This window comes from Protopterus annectens, chromosome 3.part0 (genome assembly GCF_019279795.1).
Source record: "Protopterus annectens isolate FY-2018-M chromosome 3.part0, PAN1.0, whole genome shotgun sequence".
Lineage (NCBI taxonomy): Eukaryota > Metazoa > Chordata > Ceratodontiformes > Protopteridae > Protopterus > Protopterus annectens.
This window is the reverse complement of record NC_056731.1, coordinates 628,943,808-628,968,557: the sequence shown is the minus strand read 5'-3', so window position 1 is coordinate 628,968,557 and position 24,750 is coordinate 628,943,808. Positions and strand designations below refer to the sequence as shown.

Genomic DNA, 24,750 nt, shown 5'->3' with positions numbered 1-24,750 from the left:
ATCACAATATTGAGGTGCATGCCGGGCGCTAGGCCAGGTTGTGCCATGAGTGTGGTGAATACAGATATATTATGCTAACTATAGTCATATAAGCAAGAAAGACTAAAGCATTAACTACAATTAGGTATATACAGTAAAGATTGTATTGTAATGAATGTGGACTTAGAGCTGTACTGGAATAAGTGAATACTGCCACCTGTAGTGCAATAATCAGGGAGGAGTAAGGCATTAACTGTAAGAAAGTATTTACAATAAAGCTTTTAGTGCAATGTGTGGAATTACAGCTGTATTGCAACACATGCATAATCACAACTGTTGTGCAATAAAAACTCAAAACTATTCCAGGAACTGCATGAAGGTATTTCCAATAAAGTCTGTTATGGAATAAGTGTGAAAGTAGAACTGTTTTGCAAGAAATGAATTATGACAACTGTTCTGCAAGAACAGATCAACCAATACCAATAACACCAAGGTAAATTGTGTAGCTCAGGAATATCATGCTGTAACCATTGCAGTTGAGCTATATGTATTCAGACTGTGAGGTAAGGTGCTGTACTCAAGTATAACAGTGTAATAGCTGTTACCTGCAAATATAATGGCTGCCAAATGACTTTTTAACACATATAGTACCAGTCAAGGCTGATTCTAGGCCACTATTGTTCACATAATGCTCTGTCATCCACAAACAGCAGGTAAGCAAGGTATATGGGTGAGTTAGCCCACTCCATGATCTGATATTGTTTGTTGACTCCACAGATATTTAAACCCACTAACAATATATTGTGTACACCTGCAGTCTATATGGTAATGTATAGGCTACCTACTATCTCTGTCATGGTTGTACTTCATGCATGTGTGTTCTACTGTCACTGCAGGCTATTATAAACCTGTAGTAGAACTGCCAGGTCATATTTTGTTTCCAGGTAAGCTGTAGGCAAATAGCAGCCTTTCAATAGTCAGCAGTGACTCAGTAGCTCAGTTTAACTGCACTGGATAAAGTACATTTTGGCACACACAGACCAGGGTTCGAATCCAGTGCTGTTTCAACATGTAATGCTCACAACTTCTCTTTCCACAGGAACTACAAGTAAATGGGTGAGGTAGCCCAAATTATCAATAAATAAATGTGTGTTTAGATGGAGGGTGGCCTAATGGTTAAGGTGTTTGCCTTACAAACACAAGGTACAGGGTTTGAATCTCACAGGGGATAATTGGCTAGGCTTAAAATGGCTCACAAGGGCTGTTAGCCTAGTACTAACCTATAACCTATGAACTATGAACTTTTAATCATTAGCAAGAATGTGAAAATGCAGCATAAAATAAAGGAAACAAATATTATAATAATAAAATAAAGTGAAATATGTAACGTGTATTCTTGTTATGGCTGTATGCCTGGGGTGTCTGTAAAAACATTGCTGCAGCCAATGCATACATGCCATGCAGATGTCCTCTGCAGTCACTGCTTTTGGGTTCTAGCCCCATGCCTGCCAAGCAAGGCATGATAGTTGTTTAGTTTCTGTACTGTACACATACATGTCTCTCAAGTGTCACGCTGTCATGCAATGCAATTAGTAGTGTGTAATCCCTCTGTCACACATTTATCATTGACATGATTACCTAAATAGCAGAGTATCAAAACATTAGCCACAGGGCACCTTGGTAGTTATATAGGCACACCTGATGTGCACATGTTCTGTGTAGTTGTGTACCCACAGTTGTTACTGCTTGGCCCATACTGCCCTATGCTGATAGCTTGAGAGGTATGTAAGTGCTACAGCAGCTATAGGGGACTTGTACACATAAAGAAAGGACATAGCTGTAGCGTGGATAGTAGTACTGTTATTACGTATATAGCCAATAATAGTACTAATGCCCTGTTTTTTCTCTGTCTCCATACCCCTTATCTTCATTTATTTATTATTGTTATTCATTGGTTATGGTTCACTGTTAACATATGTTGTTACATTAAACTGTATTTTGGGGCATGTGTTTATTATTGTTCTGTATTATAATGGTTTCATATTAGCATTATCTTGTTGAATTACCTATTTTGTTGGCCTTATGCCATAACTGTTAATGGCATGCTGTTATTATACTGACTGTTCTGTTATTTATTGTTGTGATTAACATAATATACATTGTTATGTACTTGGGTTATTTCCACTGTTCTGGCATGCTGTTATTACTAACAATATGTTTTGCTCATAACTAACCTATATTTATTGCTATATCTCCATCACCACAGCACGTAAGGGTAGGCTGGTTCCCAGTGATCTGCCTACCTACCTCAAATGGTCATGTTACCAGGTCCTGTCACATCTGGGATCCAGTGGTGCCCCCTTCACTGTGCCTGCACCACCTACAGCATCAGATGGAACTGCCTCAAGGGATGGGGCCTGGCCTCCCCCTGGGAGCAGTGGTGGAAGTGCGGTAGTCACCCAGCAGCAACTACTGGCCATGGTGCACAGGATCATTCATTGGAGCTATGAACGTCACCTATGCCAGATTGAGGGCACACTGGCAAACCTGGTGGGGCAGGCTGGTCCTGGCATCCAGCCTCCAGCACAGCCACTGTAGTGATAGTGAAGGAGCAGTGTCAACTTCCCATGGGTGGGATGTCAGTCACACTGCTGCCATCTGGACACACATGTGATTCTGATTCCACAACACCCCCATCACAGGTGTTTATCCCCCCTCATGTGTCACACACTGCCCCTGTCTGATGTCTTGTCAGTCTTGTCTGTCTGCTATTGCATCCTTTCCTACCCAGCTTAACTTCCAACATGTACCTATGCCCCTTCCCCAACATTCCACTCTCTCCTTAAAAAAAAAAAAAAAATGGGCACCTGTCCCACAAACAAAAATTGCTCCATAAATAGCTCTCCATTTTACACGTGTCCACTGGACACAATTAATTTGGTCCAATTGGCTTGACAACACATTTATGTTGTCCTCACCCCTCTCTTTGGGGTTTGAGAGTCTAAATTCATCTACAAAACCTGTCAAAATGCATAGCTATTGCTGTACAAGAAATGGATAGCTATGGTTCTTTCCTACACCCGTCCTGAACATCCCTACCTGCCCTTCACATTGTTTTCCCCCCTGCTTGCCCCCATTTCACCACTTTCCTCTCAATCCCTTTTCTTTATATTTTTAGGGCAAGTTTGCAGGGATTTGGGCAGAGCAGCACAGCTTCACTTAGCTAAGCTTTAATGTCTATATGTGTCTGTTAAATTGTAACACACATGTAGACAGTAAACACTTCCGTCAAGTGTCGAACCCAGGCCCTTCTCATCTACAGAACATTACATTCACCCACCATGCTACACAGGCTTTAGGTTATGCAGGTGTTTCCAGCAAAACATATGGCTTGATACTTACAGATGTTACGCATGTAACTGAAATAAAAAACTAATGTGAACATTGGGAGTGTATCCTGGACTCTAGTGCAATAATAGATAATAATGAAGACATACTAATGGATATAAGTGAGGTCTGTGATAGCAAGTATATGTGCCCTTTTATCAGCAACTTGTGCAAAGACACCTGCTAAGGCAACAATGAAAAAGTACATGTACAACTGTGACCGTGGTGCAGAAATGCAACCATATAAAGCCACGCACATACTCATGGATGCAGAAATGTTTCTCACAGCCTGTATATGTGCACTTATATCCTGCAAATACACTTCTTTTGTAGTGTCTCAGCAGCTCAATCTGTTAAATGCCTTATATGTAGTATATTTTGCCACACACAGTCCTGGGTTTGAATCCAATGTTGTGTTGGGCTTCAATTACATTATTGTGAAGACAGCAAGTAATGACTGAGTCATGCAGTCATACTCCCCACAGGTTATTGCTACTTAATTAAGTGCTACCCAGTTTTGCAAGTCAAAGGCCTGCAAGCATAGACACAATGCACATATCCATATAACCTAGCTATATGCCGCCTTCTACTCTATTAGCCACACTGCTGCATAACAGACATACCTTAAGCACATGCCCCAATTGCATTGTATAGAATACCCTTGCCCTGGCTTTGCCATAATGACAGGCCTGAGACAGCTGACACTGTTATATATACACCTTGCTGTCCATCAAAGTGTTTACACTTCCCCCATGTGTGCTATATATAAAGGTAGCTGCTGCCGACCTACCATACCTCCCAACCCCCCTAGAACAAGGGATCTGGACAAAGCCATACTTAATGGGGGGTGGGGCAAAGGCCCTGAGATGGGACATGTTTAACAGTTTGCCCCTACAGAGATAGTAAGTTGATAGAATAACAGCTATTGCAGTAGCATGCATAGTCTGATGGGTATGGAGTGTGACACATATATGTGTCGCTTCCCTTACTGATCTCAACCCACGATGATTGCCAGTGCACTGCCAGATGACCACAATGGTATGGGACACTGACCACACATATGAGGCAAACCTGTGGGCATACTTCATAAATTTCTACAGTGGATGGTGTTTGTACTTACCCTCTATGATACTATAGTCTCTACTCCTCTGTAATGTCCATCTTAAAAACTAATACAGGGGCCAAGACCTACATGAAGGCCTTATATATTGCACTGTGGTGGCATGTCATTGGCTAATGATAGTGCAATAATGAATAACTGGCTATCTGACAGAATCCATATGGTTAGTGTTGTGCCTCTTCTGAAAGCAAAAAAACTAACCAGTGGTGTACCGCCCTCTCCAATTTGGCATCTATTTCTCAGATGTTCAGTCCAGCAAGCCTGGCCTATGGTTATCTAAGTTTGTACATGATTACAAATTGGGTGCTATTATTCAATTGTCTAATCACTCACAATTGCTCAAGCATGGGTTATCCTATGTTGACAATTGATGTAAAGACAATGATCTCAATTAAATGTGAAAAAATGTAGCATTGTTCATTTTGGTAAACAAAACATGTTCACATACCATGTACATACCTCTCAACCTCTTAGAGCAAGAAATCTGGACAAAGCCATAAGTAAAAGTGGGACAAAGGTCCAAAAGTGGGGACAGTTTTTAAATATTGCTCTTACAAACTTAAAATGTTGATGGAATAATAGGTTTTACATTAGCTTGTATTTTCTGAAGGGCATGAAGTCTGAAACTCAAATGTCTGTCATTATTTTCTAACTTCAATCTTTAATGATTTGACACTTGTTTGCCAGAAAATGAAAATTTTATGAAAAATGGACCAAAAATAAGAGTCAAAAGTGTGGACATTTTGCCAAAATGTGTAGAGTTGAGAGGTGTGACCATGCAGGTGACACACCCCTCCAATAAACCACTATCACAAGGAATCTAGGCAGTCTTGTTGAGAATTCCTTATTGTTTGACCATGATGTCTCTTTAGTAGTTCAGAAAGCCTTCTATCTGGCTCATTTAATTTCCCAGGTATGTCCACTGGATCCAAAAAACTTTTAATTCCCCTTTATTTGTATGTCATCAGATGCATTGTTGAGTATAATGCACCTTTTGGCATGTACTTGTCTAAACATTTCACTCAACTGAGAAACCTCAAAGATTCATTACTGAAGAGATGTGGTCTCAAACATCTGGCAGCCCACTTTTTGTACCCAGTGTCCTCTACACTCCTACATGGAGATCTGGGTCTAGCCTTTTGAGCCATGAGCAATCCAATCCTTTTTAACCTCCTGTTCCTTCATAGACTAAATGGCACTTCAAATGTCCAGCTAAAGGAGCTACACCTTCATCTTCTTATAAATAAGACAAGTTGTCATGATAGATTCATAGCCCAATATATCCCTCACTTCGGGAGCAAACTTCCACTTCATATTAAGCAATGCAGCTCTCTTGCCACCTTCATTGTAAACACAGATAATTGGATGAGCATCCTCAAATTTTCTCCCAGTCTATATTGCCTTACTCTATTTGAGGCTAGAGGGAACTTTTTAATAGTAGTTTTTGGCTAGGCTTGTAATGGTTAGCAGACTGTCTGTCTATTACTTACTTGTGAAATTAATAACTAGGTTTCAGAGTACAAGGTTATGTCTTGGATGAGTGGTACTTGATACAACATCAACTGGCTTAATTAAATTAATATCAAGAAACATACAATATTACAAAATGTTGTGTGGAGGACCACAAATACCATAATATGGTAAATGCTTGCCTAGGTAACTTAAATCCTTTTGCACAATTTTAGACTGTACTGTAGTAACCTTGTCAGGTACTTATCCCTCCTCAATCTTCTGAGACTTCTGCATGGCATCTTTATATCTCTAAGCTATCTCTTGCCAGTTCTCTTATGCAGTCTCTCTCCTGCACAATTACCCCAGGGACTGTCAGTCTGCAGAAATACATTTTCATAATTTCAGAAACATTAATCCCTGTTAATGCATTTCCAGTCCAGTGCAAAATATTTTCCTGACCTTTGCTGTGTAATACCGACTCAGGTCATTAAAAGATTCAGTACATATGTTGGCAAAGGAAACTGCATTGGAAGGTATTTATCAACCTTTCTGATGGACATTTTTTTTTCTGTGATACCTTTCACTTTTGAGGGATTGAGTTGGGTACTAAATGGGATTTATGAAACAGTGGAGCTGGGGAGGGGATATAATATTTAGAGAGGAGCAGATGACCAAGTTGGAAGTCATTTTATCAGATATCTGGGGAACTAGGGGTAACCCTGGCTGTGGAAAATAGGAGGTACCCTTAAAATATTTTTTTTCTGGAACTAAAGATCAAGAGATGGGTGCATGTTCAAACTGTCAGTGAAGAAATTAGGACATTCATGGAAGGAAGGTTATAATAGGCAAATAAATGTACAAGGTAGAAGAGAGGTCTTCTCAGTCATATACAGGGCAGTAGGGTCTATGTCCTTCAAAAAGTCACTAGCAGCCCTTCTGAAAAATGTGGCAAAAAAAAACAAAAAAAAAAAAAAAAAAAACAAAGATTCTTCAAGGATTACAATAGCATTTCCTTCTGTTAGGATGAGTGGGCAGGTACAACAGAGTTACAAATCTATACAAATTCAGAGGATGCTTCATGGATGGAGTGAAGGAATATGCCTTGCTTACTGGATTACTCACCTGGAGTTGCTATCTTGAACTTATTTGGACAGCCACAGTAGTTTGGATAGGGTGGGGGGGTGGAGCACAAATGATCAATAAAAGCATTGCATTCCAGGCTACAACCAAGCAGCAGTTTAGGCAATGATGAGGTATATATCAAAATCAGAGCAAGGTAGCATATAGTGGAAATGCATTCGTGAGTTGAAATGGAAGCAATTTTTGCATTTAATGCATCAGTTAGAAAAGTCCTAAAAAATGGATGTGAATTTAGATAACGAAATAACGGAAAGATAACAAAATAACCCCCCCCCCCCCCCCACACAGTACAACATCCTTAGACTGGACCGGGTCTCCAGGAAAGGTGGCGGGGTAGCTGTACTATACAAGTCTACCCTAAAAATAACAACTGACACCCAACAGCCACCCCAGTTTGGCAATGCAGAAATTCTCATCACCAAACTAATAATAAGCAAAAATAAATGCAGATACATTGTCTGCATTTATGTTTCACCCGGCAAGAATGATAATACTCTAGAAAATATCTTACATTGGCTAGCTTCTAACTATCCCCAGGAAACCATTGTCTTGGGGGACTTTAACACTGATGGGAACACCTGTTCCCCTGAAACTCCCTCCACCCATTTAAACCTCCATGGGTTTACTCAGATCATTGCCGCATCCACAAGATTTAGCAAAAATATAGTCAAAGATAGTATCCTTGATTGGATACTTATTAACAGCCACCCCCAAAAGTACAAGTCAGGTACATTACCCAATGATCTAAGTGATCATTGTCTTACCTATATTATTAGGCTCAAAGCCGACATTCCCAACCAGCCCACCTACAAAACTATAAGAAACGTCAGGAACTTTCACCTTGACAGCTTCCAAAAAGAACTCAAACATGTAATTGGAATGTCTTGAAACGACTCCCATTACAAGAAGCAGTTGAGTACTTCAATACCAGATTTCTGGCTTTCCTTAACCACCATGCTCCTACCTGTACCACCCGTGTAAAAGCCACAGTTGCACCATGGCTATCTAAAGAAACAAAAAATAAAATTAAACTAAGAAACAACGCCTGGACCAGGTGACATTCTACCAAAGCCCCTATGGACCAAGTAAGATTCCAGCAGCTAAAGAACCAGACCAAAAAAAATCTGTTATTCTAGACAAAAAAATCACTACGCCCTCCTACAACAAAAATATCAGCTAAAACCTCAAAAGTTCTGGGCTGGTATTAACAATCTTCTCCACCCAGGCCGTTCCACCACTCCTACCCCATCAGCTGCCCTTGATAAATCCCCTGTAGAAATTGCAAACGGCTTCAACTCCTTCTTTACTGAAACTATCCAGTCTCTAGCTACCCATCTCACTCCATCGGGCACAAACACCAGCTCTGGCACATCTAACGTTGATCCACCCAGCACCTAACCCACCTTTACCTTTCAAACCATACCTACCAACTTGATCTGGTCCTTACTCAAAAAGCTAAAACCTACTACACTAGCTGCTGACCACCTCCCAGCTGAATATCTTCAAAAAGCAGCTAATGCCATAGCACTTCCCATTTCTATTCTGATCAACAGATCCATCTCAGAAGGATCCATCCCAGCAATATGGAAAATATCACGTTATACCTCTCCATAAAGGAGGAAGTTCCACAGAATTATCTAACTTTAGACCTATAGCCATTCTTTCACCACTAGCTAAAATCATGGAAAGATTCATGCACAAATAAATCATGCACTTTCTTTTTCAAAACGGAAAACTCGCTGACTCTTAGCATGGCTTTAGGCCATTCCACAGTACCATCATGCTCTTCTATCTTTCTCTAATGTCATCAATCTTCATCGTAACAACAACAAACTATCTTCAGCACTCTTCCTAGATATTTCAAAAACTTTTCATATGGTCAACCATCAGCTACTGCTCAATACCCTACAAACCATCGGTTTAGACCAACACACAATACAGTGGTTTCACTCCTACCTAAGCAGTAGACAACAGGCTGTCTTATGGCAGAGCAAGCTGTCATCCCAACTTCCTCTAACTCTAGGTGTCCCACAAGGGTGCATACTAGGTCTCCTTCCTTTCTCTATCTTTATCAATGATCTGCACACCACCATCCCAGGAGCCACCTGCATCCAATATGCAGATGACTCAACGCTAATATGCTCTGCCTCCTCTCCTACACAACTTCTAACCCTCACCCAGACCACTTTCAGCATGGTAGAAACATGGCTAGCTAATTGCCGCCTGCTTCTAAATCCTAACAAAACCAAGCTACTACTTTTCTCCCATAACCATAGAATTTCTCCTCCTTCCTTCAACATCAAATCTAGTAATGACACCATTATCTCCCCCGATGACCATACAAAGCTTCTAGGCATAATAATAGACAGCAACCTTAAATTTGAGAAACATGTAATCACACTGTTAAGTCTGTCAACAAAAAACTTGGTTCCCTGTACAGAGCCAAACTTTTCCTCACACCCCTAGCTAGGGTAGCTATTGCAAGATCACTCCTCCTCTCTACCCTTATGTATGCCTCCCCTGTACTCACCAACCTATCCAAAACTGATCTCAACAAATTATCAGGATGTTACAATCATATAGCCAGATTCGCTACTGGCATGGCTTTTAGGATCCACCATTGCCAGAACCTCAAAGCACTGGGATGGCTTGAGTATCCTACCCTTCTACAATTCAACCAGCTTATAGTAGCGCATAAAATACACCATCAACCTGATAACACCCCTGCTCTCAAAAATATTCTCACCCCCTCATAGTGCCCCCAGGCCATTACACTCAGCTGATAAACTAATGATACTGACCCAAAAATCCAACAACTCTGCAGGCGATGCTATATTTGCCAACTCAACTGGTAAAATCTGGAATCTACTCCCTACTACAGTTACCAAGGAAACCTCACTACCCCTATTTAAAAGAGAACTCAAAAAATACCTCACATCTCATTGGCTGTGCTCATATTCTAAACCTGACTAACAACTTCACTAGTACATGTCTTGATACCCAACCTGCTGTTTAGCCAATTATCTATGCCTCATAGCATTTGAATGTCTAAGCATTGTGAATTATGAGATCTGATTGTATTCTATGTTCACATTTTCTGATAAGTCTTTGTCAATCTGATGTAAGTCTGTACATTGTGTATATTGATATCTGCCTGTATTCTTTGTCTATATTTTTCTAAACATGTCGCCCTGAGTTTATCACTCAGTGATGTATGTACGGTCTCTTTTTTGGTATGTGGAGCTTTTCTCCCTGGGCCTCTGCTGAAAATGGACATATATCCAGTCGGACTATCCCATTCAACAAATGTAAAATAAAAAAATAAATAAATAAAAATAAAAATTGTATTAAATTAAGGAAGTAATTGTGGTGGGTTAGAAAGAAAATTCACAATAACAATAATGCATGACTCGAAACAAATGTCTCATATAACTGTATTGGTAGGTCCAATATAGTTCTATGATTTGCCAGATGGCATGCAGAAAACCAGATGGGGCATGTCATGAGGCATATTAATAAACCAATGTTTAATGGGGACTGAATAGGGATCTGGACAATGGGATCCCAGCTGGTAAAGACTGGCAGAGCTTACTCTGATGGACCAAGGTGTGGATTTATTCAGTCTTCATATACATTTGCTACTACAGGCTCTCCCATAAAAATAGTGCAATAGATTGTCTATATTAGGATATCAAATGGTGGGTGGGAGGGGGAGTAGACATGGTAAAGGTGTAGGATCAGGGAGACCTAGCTATCCAGCGCTGTATAGGTTGTTTAACTAAAAAAGAGGGAACATGCCTCCATTCTTGCCCAATGTGAAGGTGACCTAAGTCCTCATAAAATGGAGAGGAGTGTGGGTGATGCCTCAGTGAAACCTTAAGGAATTGTATGAAAACTGATTATTCTAGGTGAATAGTGAGGCAAAGAGATTTGCTCACCTGAGCTGAATGGAGGTAACACAGGGAAATACTAAGTACAGGGAATGCTGTCACTTTTGTAGAATGCATTGATGTGAGTGGCATTCAAGAAAAACAATAGATTTAATATTAAGGATTGAAAAGGCAACTGAATGTAAATAGTGAAGGTACTGAATAGTAAAAGGTAATGGAGCAGGGAATGCCCCGCCCAACCAGTCACTGGAAAACACCCGAGAGACTTCCATTGAGAAAGAGCTTTGAGACAGAAGATAGGGACAAGGTGGAATCAATTCATCATTGTGACCACACCCTGCGGATTTATAAATATGTTTGTGGAAATGTTACTGAATGGAAGCAAATATATAAGTTGATATTCACTGGGTGAAATTGCAATAAGTATGTGTGCTGATGCTTGTTACCTGGGTAGGGGAGGGGCTTGGGAGTTGGCATAATGGTTAAGGTGTTTCCTGCTCATAGAAAAAGGCACAGAGCTGATTCTCATCTTTGAAGGGAAACTGGCAAACTCAAATTGACCTGCAAGGGCAGTCAACCTAGTGCTTACCTATGAAAATGCCACTGTGAAGAAGTAAATGGGGATGCAAACATATAGATGCTTAGTTATTTTCACAAGCCAATCCTAGTGAGCTTATTGTTTGAGGGAAGATGCGTAAGGACAGTAATGTTTCAATAGTGCTGATGTTCTTTTTTCTGAAATCAAAAGACTGGTACCTTGTATTCAGCAGCTGATAAAAAAGGAATTGGGTTGCATAACTCTTACCCAAGCACATCATCCTTTTCTTCATATGAGCCAATACACAGGGGTGTTAGGCTCCAAAGAGGACTCTGATTAGCTGAAAGTGACTGCAAGACAACAGTACTGGCAAAATAAATTCAAACATGCAACCAAATATTTCAGGCACTAGCAATAATGCCCTTCTAGCCTGCCAATATAACAAAACATCCATTCCCATAATAAGTCTCCACATTATTCTTAAAATATCTAAACTAGTGCTTCTTTTAATATAATTTGGTGGTTTACTAATGTAATTGTTTAATTATATTATTAGTGATTTGCTATTACTATCTCACATCTGATCTTTTCCTTTTACTTATTTATTTATTTATTATTTATATAGTTATTCATTTTTTGACTTGCAAGAGAAACGTAAAGGTTATATTGTGAGATCTTATCTTCCTGGCAATTATCCTATTTACAGAAATCACAAATTACATGCACATATTAAGTGATTTATAGAACTCTACTTTTCAATTATTTCACTTTCAGGAACACTTAATCTTACAATTTACAAGCACATTAAATGCTATATTAATCTATGTCCTTACTGAATGTATAAAAAACTATTTAGCCTTCAGGTATAAAGATTCTAGTAGATTTATTAGATGGGGTATGAGACAGTAGCCATTATATACTGCCTGGTCTTTCAGATTTGTGATGCCTAATTTGGTAGTTATCTGTTATATTAAAGGGATAGGCTGAATGTATGATTGTTAGTTCATGTGGGTCCCTTTGCAGCTGGTGTAATTCTGCCTGTCCTGTCACTGAAGCATTTTTGTTGTGGATGTTTAATATTTTCTGTACCTATGAGATTCCTTTTCTTCTTATGTAGCTGCCTTTGGTATACACAATAGATGGTTCCTATTGGCTAACATACTGTGACCTTTTTTTCTCATAGGTTCATGGGTGTGTACTAGGCTAATGGCCCTGGAGCCTTTACAAGCCTAGCCCATAGAAGTGCCCTGGCATCATGCTGCCTGACATTAGTTCCCAGTGCCTCTATCAAGTAGAGCCACTGGAGTGATCCCTGGGGTGAACTTTCTATTACTCATCCACTCATCAAGATTTCTCTTGAAGAGGGTCAGTGAGGTGCTGTGCTTGACATGTATGGGAAGTCTATCCCAGAGCATGGGTAGTCTCTGGGTGAGGAACCTGTCCCTCCAGCATGTTCTGTTGATTGTGGTAATGAGGTTGAGGTCTCTGGAGTGTGTGATGTGGAGGGATTGGGATTTCTTTAGATGTAGCATTTCTAACAAAACTGGATTAGACATGGCTTTGTAAGTCAAGCAGAGATCGCCTCTAAGTAGGCGATAGGAGACAGAGAATAGTTGGACTTTTTTGAGTCTGTCCATATAGGACAAGTGTTTAAGGCCTAGGATACTCTTTGTCAGGTACTTTTGAGGCCTCTCCAGTTGTTGCAGGTGTCTAGTGAGGTACATGTCAGATGGGGTATTATACTCGATGATTGGTCTAATGAGGGAAGAGTAGAGAGAGATGATGACCTCTTTTTTCCTGGATGCAAAACCCTTGGTAATGAGATGTGCCACATAGAAGGAGTTTCTGACCACAGTGGCAACATGGTGGTTGAAGGAGAGGTTGCTGTCAACCTGCGTCCTCAGATCTCTTATAATGTCTTCAGTGTTTAGTGGGCTCCCATCAATGTGGTAATTAGTAGGAACTGAGTTTTACCAAAGGGGATGATGATGCATTTTTTGGCGTTAAGTTTTAGGCCATGGTTTTGACATAAGTCATTGGTCTCAGTGAGGCCTATCTGTAGGATGTCTGCATCACTTAGGGAGTTAATAATGGTTCCCAGGTTGCAGTCATCTGTGAACTTGGTCAGCCAGAATCCCTTTATGTTGCCCTGGACTTCTGAGAAGTAGCTGTCGAACAGGAGAGGACCCAGGACTGATCACTGTGGACTCCACTCGTGACAGGTTGGCAGTCTGACTTGGAGTCAACTACTTTCACACTGTGTGTTCTATCTGTGAGCCAATTTGCAATCCACATAGTGATATAGGGGTTGATGCCTAGTTTGGTGAGTTTATCAATAATTCCTGAGTGAGGAATGGTATCAAAGGCCTTGGCCAGATAGAGTTAGGTTGTATGCACTGCCTTACCTTCATCCACAGCCCTGTTGACTGACTCAAAGAAGTCAACCAGGTTGAGCAGGCATGATCTCCCTTTCACAAATCCAAATTGCGTGGGGTCTAGAGTTTGAAGATTTCCTATATCTTTGTTAATCAGGTACATGATGATGCACTCCATAGCTTTACATATCAGACTCATCAGGCTAATGGGGTGATAATTCCCAGGGTCTGTAGTCACTCCCCCTTTATGGAGAGAGATGACTGTAGCAGTGAGACATTTGGTAGGGACAAAGCCTGAGGTGAGGCTGTGACTGAACAGGGCACACAGATGTGGTGCCAGTTCACTTTGTAGTGCATGTAGAACACAGCCAGGGATATTATAAGGTCCAATGGAAACTGTATTCTTGATCTTGGAAAATGCAGCTTTAACCTGTGCTGAAGTAATGCTGGGTGCCTGCATTCCTCTGGTATTGTGATTGGTCCTTTAGGGGGAGAGAGGGGTAAAGCTGGCACTGAATCTGTTGGCTAGTATGTTGGCAATATCTGTTGGCTGCATATAGGAGGTACCATTGTGCAGTATCTCAGATCAAATCTGTGTATTGCTGTAGAGGTTCTTGATATTGCTATAGAAGGCTTTGTGATTGTTTTTAGTGTCTGTCACAATTTTGGATTCATAGCTGGCTTTGGAGGATTGGATGAGGGATCTCAACTTTTTGTTGAGGCTAATAAGGGAGTTTTTCCAGTCTTGGGACTTCACCTTTTTCTGCAACAGTTTCTTCCTTCTGTTGTAGAATTTATTAATGGCAGGTGACCACCAGATTGGCTTCCTTTTTTTTGGAGGAGAATGTCTTGGTTCTATTGGGTATGGCTAGTTCCATGCATTTGTGTACATGTTCGTACAGTGCATTGGCATATGATTCAGCAGTCATGCAGCTATTTTCCATTGGTATGGGTGCCATGAAGTTAGCCACCTCTGTTTTTAGGAGTCCAAAGTCAGCTTTGGAGAAGTTTTTCAAGGTGGTTACCTTTGTGGGGGGTGTGGGTGAGATGTGGCTTTCAGTGGTGATTAGTTTATGGTCAGATCTGACCAGGGAGGGATTGACTATTGGTGCAGAGCAATGGTCGCCCATGTTATTAATCACCAGGTCAAAGATGTTGCTTCCTCTAGTGGGGGGGGGGGGTCAGTATGAGCTGGTCCAGCGCATTGGAAGTAATGAATTCCAGGAAGCATTGGGCCAGTGTATTTGTGCTTGAGTAGTTTTCCCAGTTGATGGAGGGGTAGTTGAAGTCTCCTTGTAAGAGTGTTGGGTTGGACCTTGATAGATTCTAGGGTGCTTAGGAATGTGGAGTGAGAGTCTATGGACATGGTTGGGGACCTATAGCAGGCTATGAGTTGGATCGCCATCTTACCCAATGTTAGTTGTACCGGAAGTATCTCAGATGCGTTATGCTGGGCTACTAGTCTGGAGGTGTGCATATTCTTTATGAATATGGAGACAACACCGCCTTTGGAGCTTTGATCCATGTTTCAGGGCTGAAAGGTGTGGAATGAATTATAACCTGGTAGCACAGGGTTGCTTTCTGTTGCTTTAAACCAGGTCTCTGTTACAGCACAAAGGTCGATGTTCTCCATTTTGAGGAGTGCTTTGAGCAAGTCCATCTTGAGATTTAGACGTCTAGCATTGAGCAGTATGACCATCAGATTGCGTTTATTTATAGCTGTTATGGTGTTAATTTGGTCTTTGGAACACCACCTAAAAAAGGCACTATATGGATGGCAAGAGCCTTAGCCAGTATCCAGAAACCCAGGGGTAACAGATGTAGGCCATCTCTGGCAAAGCATCTAGGTCTGACAATCATGTCATCCCAAGCAGACAGATACTGGATCCCCTTAGAATGACACCAAAAACTTAGCCAATTGTTGAAGTCAATTATTTTTTGTTTGTATGCCGGTATTATTCTGGGTGATGGTAGGATACTTTTCAGGGCTAGTGTCATACCTGCCTGGGCTACATAACCGAGAGATCCACCATGTTTCTTTTCATGTAGTCCAGAGAGGTGCATCTCAAGTCATTCACACCCACATGGACAATGACAAAGTCATACTTGTACTGGTTGCGGAGTGACCTGAGTATGTGTGTGTTATGTGTCGGATTCTGGCACCTGATAGACAGCTGACTGTAACCTTCTCCTAATTCAACCTAGTGAGTGAGACATCTGTGTGCCTCACTATTGAGTCACCTATGATTAGTGTATTGGGCAAGGTGTTTGGCATTATGGGCTCAGGTTGAGGGGCACACAGTGGAGGTGAGCTATGTGTCCTGTAGTTTGTGCTGTGTTGTGGTGGTTGAGTGCGTTTCTGTCTTGGAGGTCTCTGCTCTTTGGGTAAAATTCTATTGAGAACCTCCACGAAGGTGGGTGTGTAGTTTGTGTTTTTATGTGAGAGCTGTGATAGAGGGTGTTCTGGAGGGCTATGTGTTCCATGTGGTGTGGTGCAGGTGTTGACCTTCTCCCGAGAGTGCATAGCTTCCAATTTGGTGATATAAGTGCATCTCTCACAAATCTGTGTGTTGGGAGGTAAGAGGAGAGGGTTGTCTGTGCACATGAGGCAACTGCTGCACTACCTGAGAATGCCCAAGTGTACCAGGTTAATAGGAGAAAGCACAGGGAATTGCCCTTTAATCATGCCAGGAGGGGTGGTCATAACTACTAAGTACTGGAGCTATTTCCTTGGAGAACAACTAGTGCTGATGGCACTTAGGTGTGCTACAATAATTGCTACAAAAACTTGTTGAAGTGCAAAGTGATTAGGCTATTTGAAGTGCAAGAGAAAAAGAACTAGCAAGATCTAAGGGAAAAACTGAAGAACAGACTTTCTGGCACCAGTAATAGTTTGGCTCAACTCTGCGCTGCTGAGTGGAGCTTAAACAAGCCCAAACATGCACAAATGCAGGCTTTTAAACCTGAAAGTTGAAAGGGATGGAAAACTGCCCAAATGGGAAAAAAACTACAATTTCTGGGCCAGAAACCCCTCCTCTTATGGTAGATAGACTACCTAGTGCATACACCTCCCACTGATAAGGTAGAAGGCTTCCCTCCAACACAGAAAGGCTTGGGGGGGCTTAGAAGCCTACAAACAGTTCTGGATACAGCAAATCTGTATCTGGACTAGACTAGTTACAGGAGAAGTGGGAAACAAATGCAAACATGAGCTTTTAAATCAGAAAGTTGAAAGGGATTCTGGGCCAGAAACCACTCCTCTCATGGTAGATAGGCTACCTAGAGCTTACCACTCCCACTGATAAGCTAGCAGGCTTCTCGACAACACAGAAAGGCTTGGGGGGCTCAGAAGCTTACAAACAGTCCTGGATACAGCAAATCTGTATCTGGACTAGACTAGTTACAGGAAAGGTGGGAAACAAGCGCAAACATGGGCTTTTAAACCAGAAAGTTGAAAGGGATGGAAAAACTGCCCAAACAGCCAATAAACTACAGTTTCTGGGCCAGTCATTTGAATGTGTTGCTCTCAGCATGAGTAAACTTTGTCTTGAGAAAAAAGCTTCCCTAGCCAAACTGTAGGAATTACAGACAAGTTAAATTGGTTATACAATTATATAACACTATGGTGAGGTGCTGTGCCTTTTTATTCTTATTATATTACTACTATTTCTATACTTAGATTGCCCATAAAAACATGAGGATGATTTGGGCATTTTCAATTCAAATTTAAAAGAGGAGTATAAATGGTGTAGAGATGGTCACATTGTCTTCACAAAGACTATGTTCAGCAGGGTCACATGCAAAAAGAAAACTGACTGGTTGATCTAACCAGTAGCTGTCCAGTTTTAGATCATCTCTCACTGTGACAAGCTTGATTTCAGTTTAGTCATATAGGAATTTTGAGACCTGCTATAAATAATAGATAACCATATGTCACAAGCTATTTTAGCAGGTGCATAATATGTATATGATCTTGATAAAGAAATATTGACATTTCCTTATGGACATTACTGATAATATTTAATGTTTAGTTTACAACATTAGGTTCATATATCCTCTTTTACCTGAGAGTTATATGTGTCTAACTTTGATAAGCGAAGGCAATTTTGACTGTAGAAGTATCAGCAGTGGTGAATAAATACATTTAAAAGGTTTAGATGATCTGCTGTGGTGACCCCTAAGCGGGAAAAAGCTGAAAGAAGAAGATTTACACCTGGTGTTCTTGTTTACAGTGACTATTAGCTACCAATGTTAGAACCTACTCCATATTTTAAAGCACAGAAAAGAGAATTGTGTGCACATTGTTAACTTTTTTAAGTATCATATAACACCTTTGGGTCAAGTACAAAACCATGTTTCACATCTTAGCAGCAGAAGAATCTAATTTTCCCAGTGCCCTATGCCATTTGGCTTGCAAGAACCTAGAATTTGTAAAGCAAATGATACTGTAAATGTAGCCAAAGCATTTCTTTTAGGTATATTGTTACAGGCACCTCACATACTGAACACAGCCATCATAATGATGTTACCATTTTGGGGAAGTTTTCCAGGAGAATGTCCTGTAGAAATTAATCTTAATACTATACCAGTGATACAATTTCCAGGAAAGCACTAGTAGCTCTCAGGAATTAAAATGAACATGAATTAAAGTTTTTGGAAAGCTAAGGTGTAATTAAGAAGAAATCAGAGTGCATAGTATGGGTAAATTATATGCTCACTGTTTTTATGAATAACAAGATTCTTATTTTTGTTGATCTGCATAATATGAATAATGTAATTAAAAGACAGGATTGCCCATCACTTACAGTTGAGGAAGTGGTCTCATAAATGTCAAATGCTAAGTTCTTTTAAGCACTAGCTGCAGACCGTGTGTTCTGTGAGACAAAGATACATGAAGAAAGTTATAAGTTATGCATATTTAATAGACCATTAAAAAGATATAACTTTCTAGACTTCTGCTTGGTATTTCATCAGCACTAGTGGTATTTAAAAAAAATCTGTTGCACAGGTGACTGATGGCTTGAAACATGTTGTAGATGCAACAGATGATCTGCTATTGTGGAGTAAGATACAAGTAGAGTATGGCAAAAAACTGATATATCTTCCAAATAGATGGTAAAAGCATCATTTCAAGCTATATTAGAGAAATTATAAAATAACAGTAACAAGTCTAAAATATGTGGGTCATATTTTTAACATCGGAGGGACTGATACAGAAAAATCCCATGAAAATCTCTATGGTAAAAAAGCTCAAGTAAAAATACACCATAAACCCTTGCAAAGAATATTAAAAAGTCCTTGTACAAGACTCTTCATATACTATAGAGAATTTTACTTAATCTTCAGAATTATTAATTTAAAGTAAAATGTAGCTTAGGCAAGGAACTGCCAATTACATGTATGTTGAGTCATGGATATTTACCAGAGAAGCAGGAAGGCATATTATAAGACCTAAATATTATTTTAGTGATACTACAGCTACCAGTGGTGGGAAAAAGTAATACAAAGCAAAAAGCATCAGCAAGGAAAGCAATTCCGTCTTCGTTTTACTTCAAGGAAGAAATGAGTTGTGTTCAAGTCTTATCAAGGAAGACATGAGTTGTGTTCAAGTCTTATCAAGGAAGACATGAGTTGTGTTCAAGTCTTATCAAGGAAGAAATGAGTTGTGTTCAAGTCTTATCAAGGAAGAAATGAGTTGTGTTCAAGTCTTATCAAGGAAGACATGAGTTGTGTTCAAGTCTTATCAAGGAAGACATGAGTTGTGTTCAAGTCTTATCAAGGAAGACATGAGTTGTGTTCAAGTCTTATCAAGGAAGAAATGAGTTGTGTTCAAGTCTTAATATTCCTATTTGGCAAAGCAAGTGTAAGATGTCAACTGGGAAAGCAAATGCTTGTGAGGATACTTGAATTATGTCTGGAAGAATCAAAATGCAAGGAGAGAGCTAAATTTACAATGTACTGACCAACAACGTTGACTCCATTAGAAAAGAAGGTACAGAGCTGGAGTTGCAGTTCATGTCAACAACATTACGAATTAAATAATGACAGCATATCCAGTACAATTATGTTCATGGAGTAAAATGAGCACAACTTTGTTTCAGCTTGAGGAAGCTATGTATCTCATATATACAGATGATTATTTCAAGTTCCCTGAAATAATTAATTGATAGTTACAAGTACAAACCTGTGTAGTGCATTACAATTTATTTTCTCAAGTTAGACTTTTTGATGTTGTTGTACCCAACAATGATCCACAATATAAAAGTAGGACTTTAGAAGATCTGTACAGGGAAATGAAACATATAGCTTCTACCCCAAATCTATCCTTAATCAAATGGACAAGTAGAGAAAACTATCCAAGCTTTGAACATTTAGTGAGAAAAAAAAAAAACAGTAGCAACAGCTATAAGGATTATCATTGCACATTATAGAAATATGTGAATACTCCATTGCAAGGCTACAGTGTCTGAAATCTCAATTGCTAGTGAAAGATTGGGTGGAAATTAAATTGCCTACGTCAGCTGCATTACCTTTACCTGAAAGCTAATATATAGTGAAGGAAATGCTGGAAAAAAATTCAACAGAAATGGACAAATGTATTATTATTATAGAAACTTTATAAGACTGTCAGAGCTATACCATACAGACAAAGCAAGAATACAAAAACATGAAAATGTTTGCCACCTGAAGCTGAAATAGATGGTAAAGCAGCTGAATCAGAATTCTAAGTAACATGGAAAGCTGTACAGGATTAGTCATAGACCTTTGTACGTGAGAAATTCATCAAATCTCAAAGTACAAGAGCAGTGACAAGTGTCACAATCAGTTCTGCAACAAGAAAATAGACATTGTGGGAAGTGTGATAGCCAAAGTGTTACAGACGGAGAGAAAGAGAGAGGGGGGCGATCTCATTTAGTATTATCTTAAAGAAAGTTCATAGTACATCAAGAACTGCTCAGAAGGAAAATCAGCTGCCAAGATATGAGCAGTCCTTTTAAATATTTTAGATTTGGAAGACCACTGGAGAAATTAGATAATTTTATGAACAGTTTGAAAGCTGCTGCCATAAATCCAAAGTTTGTAGAATGCATTTATTACACAGATACATTCCTTGATGGAGAAGCTTGTAGCATGCTTAGTGTAATACTACAAATAATGTTTAAATTGATCAATGTAAGTAATGCATGCTGCCTCACAGAATGCATATAAACTAAGAATAAATAACTAGAAAAAAATAAATATATTATGGTGGTGTATAGCTTTAAATATGGTAATGCATAGCTCCAGGAGAGATATTCCAACACCCTGATTGAACACATCATGTTAAATCAGCAAGACAGGCTGTTTTGTCTATGTGGCATTTGAAAAATGTCCAGACATTACAATATGACTTAGCCAAGAGGCAGAAGTTGATGAAATATATTCCAGGTCTTTTTAGGGTTACAGAGAACTGCTTTTGATAGTCCAAGGAGAAAAGATGACTTGGCCTAATTTGTAACCTCACAAAGTCATTGGAAGCCAGCAGACAGCTTTGGTAGTAAATGTCTCATAAATGGTTCTGTGTGGCTTCATGGTTTTACTTTTTGGAGTCATCCAAGGGGTATTCGACATTCTAATTCAGTGTTTCCGAAGAGAGCTATATTGTAGAAGGATTGTAAGAATGAAAGCTATGAAGGATTAAATGGAAGGTGCTTCAAAGGATAATTTTTCATAGAGTGCAAAATGCTATTGAAATGTTTAGGCTTAAATGTCTTCACATTTCTTGAATAGCAGAATGACTGTGTTTTATGAATTTTACTGTCATTTAAAGATGGCTTTTGAAAGTGTCAGACACTGATCCAGCATGTGTGATTTCCCAGGTGCAGTTGTAAGGTTCAAACCTAGTGTGGTCTCATAACCAAAGACTTAATCAGTTGTGCTTGTGGTAAAATAAGAAGGCCAACAATATGCAGGCCCTCCTCAGCAGCTAAAGAGTTAGGAAGATATGGATAAAGAGTGATCTGACCTTGTTTTTTTTCTAAATGAGAAATAGTGCACTCTGTGGGAATACAACGTGATTTGCACATCTTTGCAAGTGAGGTAAGGAGTAGGTGAGGTTGAAGTAATGCAATATTGTAACACCACTAAGTCTTTATGTTTCCTTTTGCACTGCAGAATAGCATATGCTTGCAGAGTAATTTCTGACTCTGTTGTGCCTTCATGACTTAATTCAGATAGAGCCACATTGTCATCAAGGTGTAGCAAAATCCAATGTTACAAGAGGTGTATCTTTTTTCATGTCACTACTTGCATTAATATGTACCAGTTTAATACACTTAAATGTTGACCAGATATTGTTTATAGTTTGTACTATCGATGCAAACGCCTAGGTTGGGGTGGATATGAACAGTGAGTAAATGAGTGGTGAAAAGGATATAAAACTATGAAAGCAATATTTTCCAATAGCTTTATAAAGAATTTGTTTACCAAGAGATAAATATAGGCTCATAGGTTAATACTAGGCTAACTACCCTTGTGAGCCATTTTAAGCCTTGACAATTACCCCATGTGAGAATCAAAGCTCTATCTTGCGTCTTTAAGGTTAGCACCTTAACCATTATGCCAACCTCTCACCTCACTTATTAGAGATCAGCTTCATGAAATCAAAGCAGACCATGTTAATTCACAAAACATAAACCATAAAAGATCAAGTGCAGAAACATCAATGGCTGACAGTGTTGTTTCATATAATCTTAAAGCTAAAATAACTAAGTTCATCCGGCAGTAAATGAAAATGAACCCAAGAGTTTTACTGCATGCATCTTAATGTATGAGATGCAAAAATATTTTCTGCAAGGTAACAAATTCTCCTGCACTACCACATACCCCACTGATGAATTATTCTTCCTTTGAGTCTTGCAACCACAGAGAAATGGTGAATATTTCATTTTCATTAAAAATGAACTAATTGCTATTACTGTATATGCTCATAAATAAGGACAGATGTCTTCCTGGTTCATTCCATGATTTTGAAAAGAGTTTGAAGCCAGACAATGGTTTATTTGATTTTAGTCAGCTCAGTTGGCATATATGAATAAAGCCCTGGCCACAGCTGAAACAATTCTAGTTTGAATAGCAATATGGGGACCTGCTGGAGCTACCCATGAGGAAGAGGAAGAGGAATGATGAGGCATTGCCTGCTTTCCTGAATAAAAACTGTGAAGTTTTGTTTTTTTAAATTGTATATGCAGTGCATTTTGTGTTATCCATAAATAATCCAGTAATTTTTACATACTTAAATTAAGGAACTCAACAGCATATTAACAGGGATCTATATATTATCCTTTGTGTGAACCTGGAAGACTTTTGTTGCTTGGTTCACTGAACCCTTAGAACATCTATGGACTTGTGAGTTAGAGTCACCTTCTGAAATTTACTTCCAAACATAAACCACCAACAGAAGAGAAGGCTCTGCTGTTGGTCAGGCATTTAGGAGGCTTAGATCCACAGTTTTAATCTGATTGCTAGGGTGTACTATGGGCAGAGTGTAAAAAACTGCAAACTATCACAGTGAGTAATGAGACTGCATCATCCTGTGATTGTGTTTTACATGCATTTCTCTTAGCCAATCATGATTCCTAATTTCCAAGAAGAGAATAAAGAGGATTCTTATTCCCAATTCTCAAGTCACTGCTGGTCTTACCTTAGCACACGGTGTCAGATTACATTCCACTAGTTCCTTGTCTTCTACTGTAAACTGCTTGTTCTGAATAAGACTGTCCAGGATCCAGTCAATATTCTTAATCCTTTTCACTAGTTCAATACGATGCTCAGTGACAAATCTGATGTATGAAATTTCTCGCTGTGACTTGTTGCTTTCCATTTCATGTTCTTAGTCTGACCTGTGAGAGCCTCTTTTTTTCTTATGGATCAATAGTTGCTACATTATTATCGGCCCTGGCATTTCTGCATCCTGCCTGTGATATAATAAAAGTACATACATTAGAGGACATATTTCAGATGCTCAGAAGTTCAGATACAGCAAACAAAATAAGCTATTCTTGAAACACTTCTTGGAGACAGAAAAGATGCCAATATGCTGTACAGGGACACTATAATATGTTGACAGATATATGAAACAGAGAAATTTGAACAAGAATAGGAGCAGTTCACTAAAAACTGAAACTAGATGGTTTGTTTGTTTTGTCAACTCCTTTGGCTTTACTCAGGTGACAATGGTGTGAATAGCTGTTCTGATACCTGGCTGGGAGTAAGAAGAATAATGATTCGGGGGGGGGGGGGCTGTGCAGAAGGCAGAATATTTCTATGACTACCAATAACAATACTAAAACTGGGATGACAGCTGATGCTGCAAGGAGATCAGTTAGCAACGAGGGATTCACCACTTTGTAGATGGGGGTGTTTCCCTCCTGGAGACATTCTACATCCACTTAGATGATCCAACAGGTAAAAACAAGCTCGACCACCATGGCTGACACATATAAAACTTTAATAGAAAAACAATAAAAAAACACAAAGTAAAAGGTAAGCTCTTTCAAGGCTGGAGGCTGCTTCTTCAGACCATAACACTCCATACAAACTGTAGCACTGTTAAAAGTATAAGTTACTTTTTATTTTTACGAAAACACCAGTTGATCAAAGTATGATGGCCCTCAGTTGTGGCTAGAATCATAGCCCATACAGCCAGCTTCTTGTCCAGAGGGACTGTTCCAGGGAGGAAGGAGCTGGTTAAGCTGATACAAAAAAAAAAAAAAAAACTTTTTTTTGCTCATTTTGGTGTGGTAGAAATGGTGTACCCCTAGAAAACCTCCTTACTAATACAATAAATGAAGGACAATTCAATAAACATTATCTGGTTTTTAATGAAGA

The 24,750-nt window shown here is 39.5% G+C and overlaps 1 protein-coding gene across 1 annotated transcript in view; it reads right to left on the bottom strand.

Annotated features, from left to right (window-relative positions):
- Positions 1-23,831, bottom strand: part of LOC122796497 (nucleotide-binding oligomerization domain-containing protein 1-like) — a 636,277-nt gene extending 612,446 nt beyond the window's left edge. The window contains exon 1 of the mRNA XM_044065027.1: positions 23,564-23,831. Coding sequence (XP_043920962.1) covers positions 23,564-23,743 — 180 coding nt within the window. The 5' untranslated portion in view covers positions 23,744-23,831. The remainder of the gene's footprint in view (positions 1-23,563) is intronic.
- Positions 23,832-24,750: the final 919 nt, after the last annotated feature.